Source organism: Gymnodraco acuticeps, unplaced genomic scaffold (assembly GCF_902827175.1).
Source record: "Gymnodraco acuticeps unplaced genomic scaffold, fGymAcu1.1, whole genome shotgun sequence".
NCBI classification, from domain to species: Eukaryota; Metazoa; Chordata; class Actinopteri; order Perciformes; family Bathydraconidae; genus Gymnodraco; species Gymnodraco acuticeps.
In genome coordinates, this window is record NW_022992232.1 from 138,442 (window position 1) to 161,393 (window position 22,952).

At 42.5% G+C, this 22,952-nt stretch overlaps 1 protein-coding gene across 2 annotated transcripts in view; it reads left to right on the plus strand.

The window, feature by feature from the left end:
• Positions 1–2,184: 2,184 nt before the first annotated feature.
• The window catches only part of si:ch73-281f12.4 (RA_Radil_like and Myo5p-like_CBD_Rasip1 domain-containing protein), a 37,701-nt gene continuing 16,933 nt past the window's right edge, over positions 2,185–22,952 (plus strand). Inside the window, exons 1-9 of one of the 2 annotated variants that reach the window (XM_034206214.1) lie at positions 2,206–2,303; positions 2,656–2,823; positions 3,398–3,718; positions 4,317–4,552; positions 7,255–7,583; positions 9,646–10,326; positions 11,925–11,962; positions 14,690–14,859; positions 14,937–15,049. In XM_034206214.1, coding sequence (XP_034062105.1) covers positions 2,696–2,823; positions 3,398–3,718; positions 4,317–4,552; positions 7,255–7,583; positions 9,646–10,326; positions 11,925–11,962; positions 14,690–14,859; positions 14,937–15,049 — 2,016 coding nt within the window. In that variant the 5' untranslated portion in view covers positions 2,206–2,303; positions 2,656–2,695. Of the gene's footprint in view, positions 2,824–3,397; positions 3,719–4,316; positions 4,553–7,254; positions 7,584–9,645; positions 10,327–11,924; positions 11,963–14,689; positions 14,860–14,936; positions 15,050–22,952 lie in introns of both variants that reach the window. The other variant, XM_034206215.1, reaches the window with a different exon arrangement.

A 22,952-nucleotide genomic window follows, 5' to 3' on the forward strand; every position in this document is an offset into this window, starting at 1 on the left:
TATGTGTGTATATTTTAAACTATGTAATGACTTTTTATGGAAAACTACACTATTGATTTTTATATGCTAGACCTTTTACAATCATGGCCTTTTTCAACATTTCTTTACTTTTGCAATTATCTTTTGGTTCTTTTTAAATACTATACTAGACTTGTATGACTTTATATCTCATCCATTCTATGAACTTAAAAAAAACATTTGTATAATATTACTTTCTATGGCATACTATTATATTAATGACAAACTGTACCTGATGTTAGATCCGGTCCAGGCCAGAAGGGGGCAGCAGAGGAGCGTTTATAACTCAGGAATAGTTCTCTATATATACATCCATAGGTTGGCTACAAGCAGGGGCGGACTGGCCATTGGGAATACCGGGAGTTTTCCCGGTGGGCCCACATTGAGGATGCTTCCTATGCCCATGTTTTATTCCATGTGTCAAGTCAGGCAAATTGGGTCCAGATGTTATTGCATCAATGATCTGTTAACATTAAAATCACTAAATATATGCTGTAACTATTTTTGCTCTAGGCAACTCAAGGGCTCAGGTAATGTGATTACTATATGAATAATGGTCCAAAATAACATGAAATGCATAGGGTTTTTTGTTAAGCAACATACTTTCGTCGCCGGCCGGCCGATACATGCCGCGCATTTATGCCCCGGCCACACGAGGACGAAAACGGCCGTTTGCGTTACTGTTTAGTGTCATATAGACCATTCGGCCACACGAGGACGACCGCATACGGCACTAAACGACTGAGGAAACGATAACGGGTCCCAAGGTGGATAGAACGGCATACGCAACGCTCTGGGGGGTCAAACAGCTCCGTGTGTGCGCCCTATACGATCATTTTCTGATAATGATTGCGCAATAGCCCCGCCTGTCCCCACCTCTGCTGCTCACCTCCGCGTACCCCGCGCCATTGCTGATGTGTTTCGCCACCAACAACAACAACAATGGCGGATCGCAGAGTTGCTATCGTGCTCCGGATGCTACTGACCATGCTACAGTTCTTTGTGCAACATCTGCAGCAGACTTACACATCCGGGGGGGATCTTACTCGCTGCTTTTGTGGATATGTACTGCAGCTTCAGCGATCATTTTCTGATAATGATTGCGCAATAGCCCCGCCTCTCCCCACCTCTGCTGCTCACCCCCGCGTCAAAGTAAACTGCACACTGAATTCAGATTATTTATCTTTCTCTCGATATGGACATAAACGCGAGTGATGTCTAATCTGACAGGACAGAGACACCTCTCAAACTACCTAAACTAGTTATATGTTTATTTTTACTGTCGTTTATTTTTACTGTCGGCCGGGTCACTCATTACATGAAACAGACACTGGCGCTGTCCGAAGAGAGGGAGGAAAAAGAGAGGCTCCATGTATTTTATTATTATATTATATAGATTCGTTATTCATTTGTTTTAAAGCTCAATAAATAACAAAGAAGACCTTTGACCGGCACTTTTATAATTTTGTCGGAAGATTTCAACTTTAATACACGTTGACGTTGAAAAACTCTGCCCGGTTCCCTCGGCCCCCGCCGCGGAGAATAAACAGAAGGGCAACCATGACAACCATGCTTCTTCGCTGCTTTTGTGGAGGAAGTTACAGCGCCACGTACAGGCTCCTGTATATGTACTGCAGCTTCTCCAGCGGTTGGAGCTAAACGGAGCGGTCTCGTGTGGGCAGACACTATCCGGATAACTATTGCGTGTGGACGGAAGCTTGTTTGCGATTGCGTTTGCGTTAATCCTATGCGTTTAGCCGTTTTCGTCCTCGTGTGGCCGGGGTCTAAGTGGGCCTGTCTGTCAATTAATCCCCGGGCCACTTTCCCCCCCAGTCCGCCCCTGGCTACAAGTGTGATGCAAACGATTACCATTAGGAACAATTATTTTTTATATGTTTCTTACATCCCAATTACTTAAATTATGTTTTCTTTTTTGATGTACAATCTACATAATATAAGAAATGTTCTTATAATAATGAGGACACCAAGTAGATCTTCGGAATAACCTTTTGTCCTCCTCCCTATGTATAATTAATGGGTCCATGTGTGTATGTCTGTATGAGTAAGTGTATGAGTAAGTGTGTATGTGTGTGTTTGTCCCGCCTCCCTCGAGAGGCTTCGGTGACGTCATCTGCAGTAGCTCGTGCTTCCAGCAGCAGCAGCGGTTCTCTCTCTTCATTCAGTCCGCTCCAAGTTAGTTAACGGATCTCACGGTTGTTATTATGTTCCGCCGGGGCTGCTTTTTCACTTGTTTCCGTCCCTTGCCAGTCAGAAACGGACAAATGGTGTGTGGAAATGTCTCTACTTCTTTTTCTTCTGCTGAATAATCGTCTCAGTTTGGATTTTCTCTTGAAGAAAACAGATTTTATGGGAAGTATTAAACCTACTGGCGCTCTTTTGATTTTAACGTGTGTCGGAATGTAACAAGCAATTTTTTTTAAAATATATATATAACTCCAATTGTTTACCTAATGGATACAGTTACAAAGATAATATTGGAGTATTTGTTCACCTTTTTGTGATTTGATAAGGGTATTTCTTCGGAGGTGGAAGTGGACTATTCCCTTGGAAAAAAGTAAAGTTTTCATCACCTAGCTTGAGGCAAAGAATGCTATATTCTGGTAATTTTCCCAACAGTTACGGTCATTTTGTTTGGTTTACGTGAATTAAACCAAAAATGATTTCGGAGGAAAGAAGCAGCCACGTAAATAAACAAGCCCTAAACTTCCCGGTGGGTTTACTCATCCGCAATCCAAAGAAGCGACTGGCAAAACTGGGGAGGAAACCCAGCAATGGGTCTGTGCAGTAAGTCCTCATTTACCTTTAACAGCTCTGTAATTAGCATGCTGAAGAAGATATAAACACAGCCTGAGGAAACAGTACTGCGATGTTATGCTTTTACTATAAGTACAAATAGCAATACAAAAGGGTAATAAAATAGTCTGGTACACAAAAAGTCATGCATTTAATAGTGAGTAGTGCAAAACTGTACATATTAAAAATATACTTAAAGTACTACTTAAAGTAAAAGTACTCATTATGCAGTATGGCCCCTTTCATAATCTATATTATATTCCTGGACTAAGATTATTAATGTTGCAGTTGTGTAGCTAATTTGAACTACTAATATAAGGTTTAACTTTATTATCATCTACTTGATTTACATTTTGTATTATTTATCTGCAAATATAAAGTATCTAGTACTTAAGGCTGTCTGTAAAATGTAATGGATCTAATTGATATACTGACTAGTTGTTGCAGTTCTTGTCTGGATATAAATGAAGCCACTTCTAGACACACGTATAGGACTTATTACTCCATGTGTTTATTTAAGCCTTGCCACTAAACAGTGTTTGTTGTCTTCTATGTCCCCTGTTAGGTCCAACCAATCGGACACCACCGTCCGCTCCACAGAAAGCGTGTGTGTTCGGCAGCCGGCCAAGAGCAAAATCCGCCGCCACAACAACAACAACAACAGGCTTTCATCTGTTTTCAACCAAAGCCCCTGCAGTGGCCGCCGCGGCCAGGGCAGCGGGAGCCTTCAGTCTGCAGACGACCCTGCAGAGCTGTCCAGCCAAATGTCTGTCCCCGGCATCCTGAAGATATTCGGCAGCGACATCTGTCAAGGGACCCACTACAAGAGCGTGCTGGCCACCATACAGTCCTGTGCAAAGGAGCTGGTGAAGGAGGCCTTGGAGAGGTGAGAAGTGTCTCTGAAGTGCAGGGCATATTCTAAATCTGAGATAATGTATCAAATGCAAGAAAAGTTACACACAACAATAGTTGTAGTGAGGATCTGATATCTGGAAGTAGAACTGAAATAAGAACTATAGTTGCACACTGGCTCCATATTAATTTTAAGGTTTTGAACATTTGGTTGAGAAAACAAGCACTTAAGTTATTTGAGCTCCAAAAACGGATGAGCAGATTTCACTGTTTTCTTTCATTTTACGAGCTAAATGCTTAATCAGTTAATCAAAAACTAAAACGTACAGTCATTCTAGATGCTCTTTTAATCGATATGTCAAGCTAAATGTTAACTTGCTGGGTACAATGTGTATCGAGTTTACCATCTCAATTCAGCCTAGTAGCATTTGAGTATTATCAGCAATCACAACATTTACTACAATTCATCTTGAGGGAAGCATGAATATCTGTACCAAATGTAATACATTAACATTTAATAGTTGTTGATATAATTCAGTCTGGACAAAGTTTGTGGAGTGAGCCAAAACATTGTTTAATGTCCACCACAAAGCTAAGTCCTCCTGTCTAAAATGCAACCTGCTTCTGTTCAGGTACTGCCTGGAGAAAGAAGACCCCAGCGACTACGTGCTTTGCGATGTGATTGGACAGACGGGCGCAGACAACCAGTGGAAGAGGGAGTGTTTCCGGGTGGTGGGAGACAACGAGAAGCCCCTGTTGCTGCAGTCGCTTTGGAAACCCAAGGAAGGCTTCTCCAGGCGTTTTGAAATCCAGCTGAGAGCGAGTGTAGAAGAGCAAAGTCTAAAGGAGAGAGACACAGTCACCGCAGGTAAACACTTGGTAGCTGTAGAGTTTATCCCTCGACTTCTGCAGAGACGCCTACTGACCTTAAGAAGCACACATCTCATTATGACTGTACCAAACAGTTGACATTGTTGACATTCAAGTTCTAAATCCCATTTTTTTGTGTTTATATATCTAGTATATCTGCACAGTTGCATGTAAAAAAATATGCTATACTAATATAATTACAAGACAATATTTCTAGAATAAGATTCCAGGGGTTACTAGGTGTGCAATAAACAATTATCTTCTCAATTCATCGTTTGGTCTATTACATTTCAGAAATAGGGAAATTACATCCTTCGGGTGTTTGAAAGTCCAGGTCTTTAATTTGTTTTGTCAGTCACAAACCTTCAAATATTCAATTTGAATGATATACAATTCTACAGAGAAAATCAGTACATTTCTGTATTTAAAACAGCATTTTAAGACATTTTTGCATTAACATTTACTTTAAGAAGTATTAAAAAATATATTTAATTTCACCTATTTATCCATTAGTCTACAAAATAATTTCAGCTCTCTGAATCAATTTATAACATTATTAAGTGTGATGAAGAGACATTAGCAGTTTATCCCAAAAGCTCAATAAAAGCTTCAAATGTAAAAGATGTAGAGTTCAAACAGCCCTAATCCCACTATTTCAGGTACAATTCATCCCCCTAAGTTCTTCTTTACGCTGCCTGGGTAATCAATCACTGTCTGTGTTGTGGTGGCATGGGGAGCCTTTATCCTTGTCTCTTATTGCAGGCTAACAGCCTTCATTGTCCAGCTTATCACTGTCTAGAGCAGGGGAGATGGCAGGCATGTAAGAGAGGTCAGGAGGAAACCAAAGCTGCAGTGAGGGATACAGGAGCTTATCTTTGTTTTATTGCAAGGGCCCATCAGGACCTTGTGAAACATCCAAGCACGGGCTCTTCCCACCGGAGCTGCCAGAAAGTAGCCACTCACCGCTGTGTTATTCTTCCTATCAAAGCGCACTTCCTGCACACTGGTGCTGAAGCTCTGTTGACTTTGGCACAAGTGGTTGACTCTGCGTTAGACCAATACACTGGCTTTTTAATCAGTGTTTTTCTTGGTTATACTGCTGTTTTTCTCATTGCAGCTTTGTCAAAACAAGATATGGCTTTAAAACTGTATTTCTGTTGCATATTTAGCTTGTTCATTTGATCCTTTTGAGACACAATTCTGCATTTAAACTACGCTTGGAGTGATAACACTGAATAAAAGCACAGTTATAGCATAGTAGCGGTGGAACAATCCAAAAGAATCATGGTCCTGTTTGAATACACAAACCGTTGCAGCCCTATTATATATTGAAATAAGGTGTTAGTTAGCGAGCTATAGAGGTTCTTGTGAGTGCATTGTGTTAACATTGGGAAAAGCCATAGCTGTTTCCAGTCTTTATACTTAGCGAGCTAGCTGCTGGCAGTCGCTTCATATTTATTGTGCAGATATGTGAGTGCTGTCAAACCTCTCAACTATCGGTGTGAAAGAGAATTAGTCTGATTCCCAAACTGTTGAAATGTTCCTTTTAATAAATGTCATTATTGTTGTTTGAATGATTGGGGTTGGGAATTGCGAACAGGTTAAAATAGTTATATTATTAAGGAATCTTTAAGAAATGTATATTTGGATTCAGCTGCCTGACAGCCTTTACTCCCAGCACGTATGTGTGCGCCACTCAGAACTTGTGATTGGAAAAAAGAATGAACAGATCATTATTGAATTGTATTATTTAGTGTCCTATAAGGTCTTCAATCTGTTAAATGGGTTTCTGTTCATGTGTTCTGTTCTGAAATATAGACATTGGTCCACGTCAAATCCGCTTTCTCTCCTTGATCCTTTACCTCTGCAGTCAGTGTGAGTGTGTTAGGCTCTGAGCCAGTGTGTCAGGCTGCTGCTGAACAATGTGGAAAACACCCACTTCCACAGCTGATAAGGGCGTCAGGGCTGCCGGGTGTGAAGCCGGAGCTCGGTGGACATTCCTCGGTGCTTAATGGCTCCAAATGAGCTGAATAGTGTTTGTGTTACGTCAGGCTGACAGAGCGACTGCTGGTATCAGATAGAGGCGGTCACATCTCGCTTTCCCCCTGGTTGAATTGGTGCCAGAGTTACTATGTTTTATTGACCAGTCAAACTGTTGGCGTTGTAAATGCTTTGCTTATGTATAAGTAACAACAAAACATATTTTGTCCATTTTCTTCTCTTATTGGGTTTTCCTCCTTAATAATTTGATTGTGCTTTAGATGGTGATACATGGTTCTATACGTTTTTTATTTAAATACTAACAAAATCAATTGTGTCAAATGTATAAAGCTTGTCTTACTCGTGAAAAGATACATATATGATTTCCCTAGTATATTCCCCCAAGTGTCCTACATGCAAAAGCAAGAAAGCAATGAGATATTCTTTCATATTTGAAAAACGTTCAGCAATAAGCACTTCAATTATCTAAATGTGGGTTTTTTAAATCGTAACTTTTGAAATATGGAGAATTAGGGTAACCTATTGACTATCAAAGTTACACAGTATAGTATTGTGTATTTCCTTGACTATAAGCCATGTCTCCTTGGGCTCTCCAGACATCAACTGTATTGTTGTGATCATGCGGCAGTGTGTTTTTCATATTGTAAACAGTAACATGTACAATTCATATTTAACAATCTTTTTTTCTTGACGATACAGGCATCAATGCTCAGGCCCGTAAGCTGCAGAAGAGCCGCTCCAGAGTGACCTCTCTGTTTGTGGACGGCAGCGGGGAAGATGTGGACGGACTGGGGATCTGGAGGAGTCTCAGCGAGATGGATCTGTCTGCCATGGGGAAGGAGGCCAGCCGGGCCCAGCAGAGCGCGCTCAGAGAGGACCCTGAGGCCGAGGCCGACAAGGAGGTGCTGCGGCTCGGCATGGAGAAGGAGGAGACAGAGAGCAGCGATGACAACACCACCCAGTACTCCATTCACCCACCCTTCGACTTCCCATACTTCCTTCTGCTGCAGGGCTACAGCCACAGACAGGTGAGGGAGGGAGGGGGGGGTTGCCCAATCATTTATTTGCTATTGTGATAATGCAACATTTGAACCTTGATGAATAAATGCTAGATTAACGGTCAAAGCTCGGTGTTAGTTGGGCTGCAACTAAAGTTTCTATGGATGAAACCCTCCAATCATGACACTAATAGCAGTAATGTTTCCCAGAACTAAGACTGCATTTCCCATACACATTCTTTGCTTCTGTTTTTGCATTTTCTAAATGTATATTTATATTCTGTCTTGACGACTCGCCGTATTGAGGTCAGTCAAGACTCTCCTTGAGTCCTGGCAGTGTGTTGGAGGCTAACACAGGCTTATATGAGACAACAAGGTGTAACAGGAACATGAGAGTGTTGGATTGAACGTCTTAGGTTAAGAACCTTAAGGAGAAAATCCCAGAGTCAGAGAGTCATGTGGTCACAAGAGAGGAAGGAAACACTGGATTGTGCTACAGCAGTGTTGTGGGAGGGAAACAGAAGTGACCTCCTCCACACACTCAGGATGAGCTGTCTGTCATCATGTCCCAATGAAAGGACAAAGTGTTCACCATACAGTCAGAATGTTTCAAACCTGGAGATAACCCTGAATTAAGACACACTGGAATGCAGGATAAACTACAAAGAAACTATTCTTAACAAGGTTTCAAAGGGATAGTTTTGGTTTTATGAAGTGGGGTTATATGAGTTTACAATAGTAAGTGTGTAAGGACTGCAACCAGGGGCGGACTGTGAAGTCTTTCAAATACAATAACACAAACAAACTTACCGGTCGAGTCAGCAGTAGAACGACAACTCCTCTGTTTTGCGAGTTAAAATGACTGTTTTTTAATTGAGATTTTTAGGTAGGGATATATCAGGAGGTAACAGCCCTACCTTTACTGTACATTGCTGGCCACCGGCCTCTCAGAGGTTAGTGGTGTTGCTGTATCATGTCATGACTAATTGTCTTAACCCTAACCCTGAGCTCGCGGACATCACCAGCGTCTCATTCTTAAGCTCTTCTTTTCCGGTCTCGCCTCTCGCTGCCAGTGCAGGATGATCACGCCGCCGTTCACACCCACACTGCTGGTACATTTCCAAAATGTTACACAAGAGAATCAATCCCTGCCTACACGCTGACTGCCATTGGGAAAGAGGTTTTGCATCAAGCGTAACTCCTCACTTTGATAAAGTTGCTCTGATATCTTAAGATGTAACAGAAATCATGATTATATGCCCACTTTTCATCAAACTGTGTTTCTTGCCGTCTCAAAAACAATGGGTCAGTTTTTCAGTGTTTGATGGATTTCCTCTAATTGGACCATTCATCTTGAGTAGGAAGTTCCACCTTACTTGTTGCTGCGGGCTACTAACAATATTTTGACAAGATAACTATGTTTCACTTGGACATTTTCTTCAGTTTAACGACCCAGCTAGAAAACTACAATGACATTTAAAGGAAAACACTTCATTTCTATAGACATGGGAGCAGTTTGGAATAAATGATCTTTGCCCAAGGACACTTCAGCCTGTTGACTCATATGCTAGTATGTTTTGCAAAACTTTGTGTATCAATTTTACATTTTATTTGACGTTTTGTGGCCTTCCCAAAAACATGGAAGATTAACATTTCATTATTTTCTCTTAAACTTAGGCTTGAAAAAATGTAAAATACATTTTCCCCAAGACAATTCTCTGGATGGATGTGTTGTCCACATTATGCCAATCATTTTATGACATTTGTAAATAATGTATTATTTAAGTCATTTTTCAAGCAGAAAAACCAAAACATACCTGAAGACAGAAAGGGAGCTACAGCTTCTGGTTGTAAGGATTGGCTGCTTTAAAAAAAAATCTAATTTAACAGTAAACTTCACATCTTTGGATTTGGACTGTCGATCCTACAAAACAAAACCTCTGCAGACAGAAAATAGAAAATTGTGACGGCCTTTTTTTGACTTTATAAAAACTAGAGCATGAATGGATGAATCAAGACAATAACAGGCGAATTAAAGCATCATTTTTGGTCTCGTTGTTGCCATGAATTAAACAGAAGCCTTATTTTGCAGGATTTCGTCATCTACCTGATGAGTGGCACCACCACCATCTTCGGCTGCTGCAGGGCGCACTGTAACGGAGAGGACGAGGAGAGGCTGAAGGTGGACATCCTTCTCTTTGCTCCTGACGTGTTGCCTCAGCACTGCTGCGTCAGACGCCTGGACTCTAACACGGGGGAGCACAGAAAGACTTCGACCATGCTGAAGCCTCTCCACGGAGCTCCTGTGACCAGAAACGGATTCCTCCTTAAAGAGGAGGTTGAACTAAACCCGGGGGACTTGGTGGGCTTGGGGAAACATTACCTATTCATGTTTAAGGATCCTACTAGCACATCAGGGTCGCTGCAGACGCCTCCGTGGATGACCAAACTCTGCCCGAACTCTCACACAAAGACATCCTCTTGTTTATCGTGCGGCTCCAATATGGCCATCAAAAGGCTGCAGAGGAGGTGTTTACCGCCTCGATGGAGGGACCTGGAGGGCACAGAAGCTGTGGTGGTCTATGAGCTGGAGCATGAGGAGAGAGTGCTGCAGGAGGTGTTGGATATGTTGGACCCCATAGGGAATGAACCAAAGCTGACGCCTGCTTTCCTGCTGAGCCTCTGCATTCAGCACTCAGCCTTCACCTTCCAGCCCACGCACTTCAGACAGCTGTTGCTCCGGATAGCCGGGCAGATCCAGCTCGTTATGTGGGTAAGGATGAAGCTCTTACCCCAGATTCTTTCATGTGTATTCAGCATAGGGCTGGGAAATATTCCTTAAAGAAATCGCATCTATATTATATAAAGATAATGATAAATTATGCATTTTTTGTATATATTCGCACATAATCATACCAGCCATTCTTGTAAACTAATCTGAATTTTGATGGGAAACACAGTTCAAACATATATGACCTTTTAGATGGCTTTTAGTTTTGAAACTCCACATAAGAAGGTCATGATATTGACTGAGTGACACTGAGGTGGTTTGCTAATAAGTGCAATTAGTCTGTTGAAGTGTAATCGTTTTTATTACGTTTTAATTGAGTATCAAATCCATTCACGCCATTTTATTATTTTTTCTATAGTACAGTTTGCAGGCAGTAGTTCTTATTACTAGTCATGTATTATTCATTATTATATGATTAGGTGACTTTGGCTCTGAGGCAGTCTTTCAATTGGAGGATTGTGGGTTCGATCCCAGTCAACATGATGTATCCTTGGGCAAGATACTCAACCCCAAGTTGCTCCTGATGGCCAGCTGTGTGAGAGTGTGTGAATGTTAGCTTCCCTGAGCAGCCTTTGTGTCTGGATTCATGGCTGTGAATGGGTGAATGATGACATTTATATATACGCATTGCCAAAGCTCTGTACAATTGCCACATCCATACACAAATACACATTTGAAACAAACCGCTAAATTCTGAACATAGGCAAGAACAACATGTTTTTTTTTCGAGGGAACACAAGAAAGGAAAATTCAGGCAATTTATATAATACATTAATAAGAAAATAATAATAAAAAATAAAAAAAGACATGAGATGTGAGACCTTGTGTAGCAGGTCAGTCTTATTCCCTCATACTGTTTATTTTGCCCCAGTAATATTTTGAGTTTTTGATTTTCTTTTTCAAATAATTGAGGATGCTTACTATATCATTTTGAGAATAATTGTTGACGTACAGGTTGAACTTGTTGGCATTGTGTGAGGAGCTGCTGCTCTGTTTCCACAGCAGTTCCTCCCCACTGTTGGCATACTCGCTCCTCTTTGGCAGCCATGTTATCTTATACCTGCTGCCTGTTTCTATGGCCAGGCTGTGAGCACTCAGTCACTACTTTTAATTTTTTTGTTGCTATGTTTAACATCAGTCACTGTTGTCACTTTTCATTATCTAAAGACTCACTGAATAAATGTAAAATTACCGTTTTTAAACGCTCTAATAATAACGCCTGTTATACAACGTGGGGGTTGTTTGTTTCTTTAGAAGAGGAAGCTTGCATTTTCCATCAGTGTTTACAAACTCGACTCATATGAACTTACTTTGACACTTGACTCTTTTCTTTCTCGACGGCTGGAAGAAATTACTTGACATTTTGTACTAGCAGTACATTTACTACATCCCACATAGAAAGAGCACCAATACATCAACAAAATGTAATAGATTGCTCAATTCATATCAAGGATTATATTCCCCTATGAGTGGCAACGATTGTAAAGTAATCACGTTTGCCATTAGGGTTGCATTTAATGTTTACGAGGTTGTTGATTTTTGTTTGAATTTATATTTTCTTTATGTGTTCTCCCTCTTAGGAGAAGACAAAGGAACTTGCAGCGATCCAGCCAGAATCGTGAGTAAAACGCATTGTTTTTCCAAAGATACATAACATTGCCACAGAGAGAACAGCAGCTGATATACAACACCTCCAGTTTTCCTGTCTGAATAAAAGAGCAGTCAAAGTCTATTTTTAAAATGCCAGTTGTGAAAGGAGAGCATTTCTTTCAGTCATATCTATAAAATAAAGAACGTTTTTTTAGCCTTTATTTATACAGGTGAAAATCTCATTGAGGCCCCGGCCACACGAGGACGAAAACGGCTAAACGCATAGGATTAACGCAAACGCAAAAAAGCTTCCGTCCACACGCAATATTCACCGGATAGTGTCTGTCCACACGAGACCGCTCCGTTTAGCTCCAACCGCTGGAAAAGCTGCAGTACATATGCAGGAGCCTGTACGTGACGCTGTAACTTCCTCCACAAAAGCAGCGAAGAAGCATGGTTGTCATGGTTGCCCTTCTGTTTATTCTCCGCGGTGGGGGCCGAGGGAACCGGGCAGAGTTTTTCGCCAGTCAACGTGTATTAAAGTTTAATTCTTCCGGACAAAATTATAAAAGTGCCGGTCAAAGGTCTTCTTTGTGATTTATTGAGCTTTAAAACAAATGAATAATATAATAATAAAATACATGGAGCCTCTCTTTTTCCTCCCTCTCTTCGGACAGCGTCAGTGTCTGTTTCATGCAGCAGCTGATCCAGTAATGAGTGACCGGGCCGACAGCAAAAATAAACATATTTATAACTAGTTTAGGTAGTTTGAGAGGTGTCTCCGTCCTGTCAGATTAGACTTCACTCGCGTTTAGGTCCATATCGAGAGAAAGATAAATAATCTGAATTCAGTGTGCAGTTTACTTTGACGCGGGGGTGAGCAGCAGAGGTGGGCAGAGGCGGGGCTATTGCCTCATCATTATCAGAAAATGATCGTATAGGGCGCACACACGGAGCCGTTGGACTCCCCAGAGTGCTGCGTATGCCGTTCTATCACCTTGGGACCCGTTATCGTTTCCGCAGTCGTTTAGTGCCGTATTCGGTCGTCCTCGTGTGGCCGAACGGTCTATATGACACTAAACAGTAACACAAACGACCGTTTTCGTCCTCGGTGGCCGGGGCCTAAGACACAGGGTCTCATTCCCAAGAGAGACCTGTTTATACCCAGAATCAGCACTTTCGTAAGAGGAAGAGAAATAGAGGGATATGAGCCATGGCTAGAATGGGTGATCCAGTGGCGTAACAAAGTTGTGATTGGCCCTGGTGCAAATATTGTTTTGGCCCCACCCCCCATCGCCCCAAACATAAGCGCACGCTGATGCGCTCACACACGCACGGACAGACACAACCACTCATAAGCGCCACATGTAGGCTATCAAAAACAGCCTGCCCTGGCCTCAGACCACCACATCCTGAACGGCACAGCGAACTAATCACACAATCACTTTACAGAATTAATCGAGATTTCGAGGACGATGTATGACAAAAAAAACAGTCTAATTTCGTCAGTTTAGCCGTTACATCTCCTTGTTCTCTCTTGTCCTTTCCCTTTTGAGCGCCGCTCTTGTGCTTTGGTTTGCAGTACATTATAAATGCAAGCTATTCAATTTTTTATAATGCTGCTAAACTTGCTGCTGCTAGCTACAGTACCTATAACTTTTGAGGTTGATTAAACTGTTCGCTCGTCATGCAAGGTATCACATGACATGAAAGGGAGCAAGGTCATTGGACAGACAAATTACAAATTAATTGCATGGGCCCCTGGCCGGCTCTGGGCCCCGGTGCGTTGCACCGGCTGCCCCGTCGATAGTTACGCCACTGGGGTGATCTGTTTTTTGACCAAAACACTTCATAGACATGTTTTTTACATTTTTGTATATATCTGAGACCTATGCTATTGCCTAAAAATAGCATGATAGGTGACCTTTAAAGGAACTTCAAGTGAAGTTAACTGAGAGTCAAGTCCTGTGTCCCGGATATCTTTGTTTTACCTAAAAATATCTTACGATCTTAACTGTGTCATTATTTAAAAATAGGTTATGATTATAAAAATAGCAGGTTTCGATATTTCAATTCTGCAAAGAATTTAACACATGACTCACTTAATTCTGTTGTAACAACAAACAATATCTATGCAAGTTATTGCTCATTTGATAAGTGAATCTTTTTTTTTAATGTTGTTTTCGAGGTCTTGGTTCTTTCAAAAGCAGTGTCTTAAGTTTAAGTATAAAGTACCCATAATAACCCAACGTTTCTGCACATTTTCCAGATTAAAATATAACATTTGACACAAAACTAGTAAGACTTCACATGTATTATGTAAAAATAAGAGATGAATGCATGACTTTCCAGTTTTTCAGGTATATATTTTTGCGATAGGCATCATGATGATTATGTTTAAGTTATTATATTAATATATTATACTATAATTTAGTTTATGTGGTTGAAGATTTTTTCCTTTTTTATGTTAGTTTGCATTGCTTGGTCTCTGAGTGTGAGCTGTGTTATGATAGGGTGGATAAATAATGACTTTTCTTTGTCATTATCATTCATTTCTAATAATTTAAAGCAGTGATTAATCTGATGGGTCATTACATGATTAAAAAACCTTCAAACAGCGAAAAACAAGGTCGAAAATACTGAAATTATTGACAAATATTATGTAATGGTAACACTATGTATAGATTTCTTTGTCACGGTATGCATGGAAGCTTTATCTCCGTTCTGAACTCATCAATTCTGTGTTTTCCATCAGGAGCTCCAGGGACGGGCAGCCCGAGGACCTTCAGCTGCTCAGCATGGAAGAGCTGATCCCAGGTCTGCAGCCGCTGGTGCTGTGGATGGCCAACTCCATCGAGCTGCTGCACTTCATCCAGCACGAAGTCCCTCAGCTGCTGCCCTGGAGGCAGGACCATGAGGAGGAAGGTGCGGTGACAGCATGGCCTTTAACTTTATTATCATCTGGTGATGTGGTTTTAAAATGTGTTTGTGTGTGTTGTCAGGTCTGTTGGACTCTGAGATCTCCTCCACTCGGACAGCCTGTGAGGAGGCCATGACGGTCCTGGAGGAAGTAATCATGTTCACCTTCCAGCAGTCTGTCTACTATCTAACAAAGGTTTGCTTCCACACATTAATTTACTACTTTACACACAGGGCACACAGGGCACACACAGGGCACACAGGGCACACACAGGGCACACACAGGGCACACACACACACACACACACACACACACACACACACACACACACACACACACACACACAACACACACACACACACCACACACACACACACACACACACACACACACACACAGGGCCGTCCATGGCCAACTTGGGTCCCCAAGCGTCATTGTGAGACGAGGCCCCCCCCCCAACCGACAGGAGTGAAACAATTTTTTTGGAAACAAAGTAGGCTACTTTGCAAATATAATTCCTGTTATGATAATTATTATTATCAACACAGTTACTTTTTTATACAGTGAGGTAAATGGTAAATGTGCATGTATGTCGTTCAGTATGCGTTTACAGGTACGTCTGCATTTCCTGCCAAATACTAGCCTCTAAAAGATAAAAAATATAATTAATGCAAATAAACTACTTCTACTAATAATCATAATCAATTCAATAATATAAATACTATATTATTTTATTATAATATAGTTGTAATATAGTCAAGACAAAACATGCTTATGACATGCTCAAAAACTGATATTTCTTAAATCTGTATTCAAACGTAGTTCCCTCTGTCAGCAATGTATCAACAACTACACACACATTTCTATCAGTGTTTCTCTGTGTTGTGGTTGACATGATGATGACTGTTAGGAGTTAAGGGGAGAGGCTGAGCATCACCATGAAATGTGCAAATTGACATACAAATGAATATAAGGGGGAAAAATGCTCCATGTTTGTTAGGCTGTAAACTTTAACTGTTATGTAAGCCAAGTAGACAGACAGTGTATCACTCTTCCTCCTGTACATTAGCAGATAAAAGGCATCACATACTTGAATGAATGGTAAATAAAGAATGCTGGAAATAACTGCATCTCCATTAGCCTGTATGCTCTGCAGAGACTGCCTTCTTCATGTCGTGAATTGTAGCTGATGTTTTAATATGGCAATTGGCAATTTGCTTATACAACATTCACAAGTTGTACATTTGACTCATACAATAACCCACCTTCGAGTGATGCTCTAGTTTCTTCAAGTTTTGTTTTTTTTCCCTCTTGCTTGCGCCGGACTGAAACTGTCTTTTCACCGACATCTCTTCACCTGCACTAGTGGCCGTATCAAAGCCGTGATTGGTCAGATGTCGATTCATTGCAACGGTGTCGGGTTACAGACGTGCTCCCCTTGTCACCTCTCACTCTCGCGTGTCAGCAGGGGGTGCGCGGAGAACTGAGCGGAGAACTGAGCGGAGAACTGAGCGGAGAACTGAGCGGAGAACTGCGCACAGCAGCTGAGGCCCTTTGGGCGGGGCCCCCTGTGCAAGGCGGGGCCCCATGCAGCCTGCGTGATTGGCCTGTAGGGAGGGGCGGCCCTGCACACACACACACACACAAACACACACACACACACACACACACACACACACACACACACACACACACACATACACACTCATATATAGGGCTGAATGATATGGGAAATAATATAATTTCAATTTTTGCAGATTTATTTTAAGTTCCTTAAACACGCTTTAGTTACTTTTTAATTAATTTTTTTAACTTAATTTATCTAGGAGTATTTGCCATTGCGAGTAGGAAATCTATGTTGCAAGGGAGTCATGGCCAAGAGAGCAACATACATGAGTTTCACATTAAAGAGCATGCGACGGACGCCAAGTTGAAAACAAACAGCAAACTACATTTACATTAAAAAAAACATCAACAGCGATAAGACCAGCAGGAAATTCCATACATATGAAATTGGCTGTGTTCAGTAACAGTGTTCAGTATTCTTTCTTGCTTAAAAGGAAATCCAATTAATCTCCTGTATTATTTACCATACACAAACAATAAATTATCATAAGTTATGACCACCACAACATTGGATACAGTTTTGGGGATTGAATACCTATGTTTTCTTACATTGCAAGTCGATTTGGACCCCTGTATGTTTCATTTCCTTTTGACCTGTGAAATCGGAGTGTAAATCACATGTGAAGCAGGAAATTGGACTGTGTAAACACCATTTACTGTTTTCATTGAGTATATTCCAGAAAGAAAACACAATATCAGAATGGAAACACCAACTTTGTTTGGCATTCTCAGTCAGGAAAGGCCTCTGAGATAGTGAGCACAATCTTGTCTCCCAAGGTTTCACTGGTTTGTTGAATAACAAAATCAGGCTGATTCAGTGAGAACCACTGTATCGGAATCTAAAGATGTATTTGTCTTGCAGTTCTATTATTATATTTAAATTAGGTAAAAATATTTATGATGAAAAAGTAGTTTACAGTGGATTTAAAAGAAAAATTAATAGGTAAATAATTGGAACAGACAAAACGGGGGGGGGGGGGGTTACGTATGGTAACCCTAGTTATATAATCCTACACCCTCTTCAGCGAGCGGCATAGGAAAGACAGGGCCCCCAGGTAGAGGGCTCCGCCTGTGCTTATATAACTAGGGTTACAATACGTAACCCCCCATTATATTTCACACAGGCTCCGCCCTCTACTGGACTCTATGGGTACAGTGGGTGGAGCCCTGATGGATAAATGCCCTGTCGTCCTACAACATCGACCCATCAGACTGCCCCTGACCGGCCTTAACAGCCACCGCACCGCACCCCAACTTCCTCTCATCCGGTTGTGACCGTGGAGAAGTCGGGCCGCAGCTTGGATAGAGCACACTCACACACGCTTACCTCGTGTAGATTGTGCATGGAAAATAGTGAGGAAGGCTCTGTATGGAGTTTACTGCCCACCATGTTCCCCGAGTCCCTAAGGAGCATGGGAAAAACATAAGTGCACTATGTCCCAGGGGGAGGTCAGATACCTACTGACCCACACCCCCCACCCCCCATCTCACCATTCATGTGTTGCCCCGGCAAGCACAGACGATGAGAAAGAGCCAGACATCTCCAAGAGATAAAACCTTATGAAGGGGCCTGGCGTAGACCAAGACGCCGCTGTGCATATGGGGTCCGTGCACACTCTACACGGGGTATGGCTGTTGACACAGCCATACCCCGTGTAGAGTGTGCACGGACCCCAGTGGGGAAGGCTCTCCCCGCCCGTCCATAGGCATGTGAAATGCACTCGCAGAGACATCCTGTCAGGCGTTTCTTGGACAGAGCTTTACCAGCCACACCATCTCCAAAGCACACAAACAGCTGTTCAGTGCGCCTGATGGAAGCCGTGCGCTCTACATAACATGCCAGCGCACGCTGGCAGAGGAGGTGCAATTTAGCGGAGAGGTTGCCCCTGCTTCCTGAGACAACGCCCCCCAGACCTGAGGAACCGTCCAGGGCTGGCCCACCATCATCTGTGTCACCTCTGCGTACCACGGCGCCAAGCGGCGACCTGCGGCCACTAGGATGACTGACAGACGTTCTCGTCTCACCCTCTCCAGGAGCCCTTTCTTCCTCCAAACGACTGAAGCGTTATGTGACCGAGGTGATTGATCCGAAGAGCCCTTACGTGGATACGCTGTGTCCGTGCGGCCCTGCACCCTGAGGATTCCCGCCATACCAGCCACTGAAGCCCTCGTCTTCAGTGGGTGCCGCCACGTCGCCTCCACACACTGCCAGATATCTGGCAACGGGGGCGAAACAAAGGCCGGCTGCGCCGGCTGAACCGGACCGTAGAACTCCTGACGGAGGCGGCTCACCGGCTTCGGTGGTAGTGGTGGGGGGAGCGGTAGTCCTACACGCTCCGCCGTCATGGCCATCACCAACGGGAAATCCTGACGGGAAATCCTGACGGGCAGACCTGCGCGGTGGACCCTCATGGACGCCGGACCCAGAAGCGCCCGACACCGAGAATTCCTCGTCTTCTTCCTCCTCGACAAACGGGGCCGCCCGGCCCGCCCGAATGGCAAATACAAACGGCACCTCCCCGGCCACCTACTGGTCCTCCATCTCCACCACCTCGAGTTCCTCCTGGTCCTGCACCTCGTCCGGCGAGACATAGCGTGCCTGGAAGTGCTCCAGACGATGCTGGCGTCTGAGCCGCAGGAGCGAACGGCAGGCATTGCAGGACGGGGAATGTTTTACGCCATCCACAGCGTGGTCAGGCCACAAACACTCGAAACAAAGGCGGTGGGGATCAGCGCCCACAATTAAGCCAGGACATGTAGGGCAAGGCCGGGGCTCAAGGAGTGGTGAATCCATTACTTTTCTTAATCTTTCCTCTTCTCACGTTTAGCTTTTCAGTTGTTTGCTGCTCGCTGAAGAGAATAAGGATGACAGTCGGGAGGCGTAGCCGCCTTATATACTGTGGGCCTGCGCGCGCATTCAGGTAGGCTCGCCCCGATTGGCCGGCTACGTTTATGCAACTCAGTATGTGAATGCTCGCATAGCATCGTAGAGAGTAGTACCCATAGAGTCCAGTAGAGGGCGGAGCCTGTGTGAGATATAACAAGATCTGAGGATTGATGTGGGATAAGACGCGACTCTCAAACGTATTCCAGACAAGGGATGTAGAATTGCAAAATGTATAACTTATTAACACTTTTTCTGACTCATTCCTGCAACACTCTATAACGTCTAAAGCATAGGCAGACTCACAATCAGGGGCGGACTGGCCATTGGGAATACCGGGAGTTTTCCTGGTGGGCCGGTGCTGTGCGTGGGCCAATTATTATTATTTTTTTTGCCTAAATCCTACCGGCCCACATTTGTCAGTGTTCCGGCCACTCCCTTTTTTGTTTTTTTGCTTACCTAAATCCTACCGGCCCACATTTGTATGTGTTCCGGCCACCCCACTGGGCTGGGCTGGCCGTTCTGATAGGCTACCTATGTTCTATTTATCAGTTCACACATCAGGCCCGTAGCAGCTGTCACTAAAAATAAACAAGCCCCAAAGCGTAAAGGCGTTTTTGTATAGTTTGTGTATACAGTATACAGGATTGTAGCGAGCCCTGGGTTCAGAGGGAGGGGCTTGCATAGGGGAGGGGGGGGTTGGCAGGGGAAACGGGGTTCAGGGGGAGTGGCTTTACCCGTAGGATAGAAAAGGGGGAAGTGACTCAGAGGTCGCGCGGCTGTGGAGAAGAACGTGTTGCCCACATTCTGTTACTGAGTTTAGGCTAGTTAGCTAGCAGGTTTATTGTTTTGGGTGCAGTCACTTTTGCCTCCACTTGCTGTTCAAATAAATGTTGAAAGAAAAAGTAAATCTGTTCATATGGGTGTTGAGAGATGTATCCATAGATTTAGTCCCTAATTTTGGTCTCAAAGTGCACCAGATTGATGCATTTAACTTCAACATTTAAAAAAAAAATCTTCCCGGGGGAGCATGCCCCCGGACCCCCCTAGAGGAGGTTAGGTCCACCACCTGCCCACACCCCCTGTTAAATTCTCTCACCCACATTGAGGATGCTTCCTACGCCCATGTTTTATTCCATGTGTCAAGTCAGGCAAATTGGGTCCAGATGTTATTGCATCAATGATCTGTTAATATTAAAATCACTAAATATATGCTGTAACTATTTTTCTCTAGGCAACACAAGGGCTCAGGTAATGTGATTACTATATGAATAATGGTCCAAAATAACATAAAATGCATAGGGTTTTTTGTTAAGCAACATACTTTCGTCGCCAGCCGGCCGATACATGCCGCGCATTAAGTGGGCCTGTCTGTCAATTAATCCCCGGGCCACTTTTCCCCACCAGTCCGCCCCTGCTCACAATGTCATAAAGTTGAAGAAGCACAATTAGAGATTTAATTATTTCTTATTCAAAGCATTATCTGTTACTCGCCTACATTACCCACAATGCAACTTTGTTAATTGTTGCCAGGGCAACAGCTGTATTGTAAGGTCAACATTATAAGTGACACATGTTAACCTCTTAAACTCAGAAAAACTCACTCTGACTAACACAAAGCATTTTCATCACGACTTTTATCCCCCGAATAATGAAAAGACAGAAGTATCAAAACATGTGTTGCAATGAACAGGTTGTCCTTCCTCTTTAGTACTCGGAAATAATAATGTGGACTTCCTTCAGAAACAGAGAGATATGGGGATTTTTGCAACAACATGGGTGCGAGTCTACAGGCTTTGAATCTCTAAATTCACAAGCTCAAGAGAATGTTAAACAGCTGGCCAAGTTTAGAGGACACATTTAACACATATGTTGAAAAAGCCTGACAAGGTCTGTGGTTAACACAAATCATTTAACATTTATTCTAAAGCATAACATATGCTTAGCGGTGCACCATCCCATTTTGCTTCTTATAGCTTATAGTCTTTCTCTTCAGTGTTGTTGACATGAGCCATATGACTTTGGTGTAGTTTGTTTTTCCTTTACGTTAACAGTCTTCTTAATTTGTTTTAATTATCCTGGGGCCTAAGATGGAGCCTTGGGGTTCACCACAGGAAGCACTTACAATGTATACTACTTACCATCAAAACTGCAAAACGCTTACATAGACTTTGATTAAGACCTTTCAGAGACTAGAATTTCATTGTAGTTATTGTCTTGATTTGCTTTGGTGACAGCCAGCGGTGCACCGTCCCCTTTTACAGCCCAACTGAACACTCCCAGGCTACATTTATGTGACTTTCCCATGTTAAAGAGGATTATAAAAGCCTGTCTGGTTCATGCAGAACATTCAGTCAACATTACTGCAGCAGAGTCTTTAGAAACACCAACACCCTGTACACTGACTGTTTGAGAAAGGGAAGGAAGGAAGCAGGAAATGTCTGTTCCCTTAATTTGAATACTCAGACATATGTACTGCTTTTTTAAGCAAAACAATAGCGTGGCAGTTCATGGGGCATTTTCTGAGACAGTTTTGCAGTCCATCACGGTTTTTTTCTTCTCACATTTAAGGCTTCTTAATCAAGCCGTTTCTGCTTTGATAAGCTTTCAGAAGCATTGCAAAGTGTTACTGTGTTTCTGGTGTAAAGAAAAGGAGGATCTGATTCCGGCAGAGGACGTCAAACTGTCATCAGAGGAAGGGAGGGGGTTTTTCTGTTGATTTCCTGTGAAATGTGACTCAGTGTTCACAAGTATACATACATCTTACCATCAAGTAGTTTTTTTCTTCTGGTAAGGTATTTTTAAATATAAAATATGAATAAAACGTCGCAAAGGACTTTCATACAGATGGTAAAACAGCACACAAAAAGAACGAATACACTAAAGAAAATGTCTAAACATCCAGATGTTTTTTTAACAACTATTCACCTTTTTTAAAAAAACAAAACAAGATAACAGATTTAACAGATCTCCGTGATAACAGCCCCCTGGAGATTTGCAACGCTTCAGCGATCTGTTCTCCAGGCATGGGGTTATTGGTGTCTTTATGGCCTCTTTCAGTTTGTCTGAGGTCATTATCTTCATGGTTTGAGAGTGAGAGTGTGTGTGATGTCATGCTATGTGAAACAATGGCAGAACTGTTTTAGAAGAAAGGAGTAGTGATAAGAGCCGGATCTGTGTGAGCGCTGACAAGTGACAATGAGGTGATACAGATGATCCTTCACCAATTGCAGTTCGCTGTCTTACATTTTTTTTTTTTAAACCTTGGATATTCTTTGAATTTGAAAGTGGTATGATATTTAATGAAAATTACATTTAGTTTAAAAAACAAAAACATTTGCCTTTCAAGAATCAGAAATGTTCTTAAAGAGATTCAAGTGTCAAATGACTGAGAAACAAATTTTGTACACACATTTGGATCAACCTTATCAGACACTTCTTGGCTTTGAAAATGTATGACTTAAATGAAAAATGCAAAGAGGAGGCCAAACTTTTTAGCATTGACTTAATTTGTTTATTTTTAAATAAACATATTTCTTAAAATATAATGAGCAATGACAGAACACAAAGCAAAGTTTGCAGGAAAGC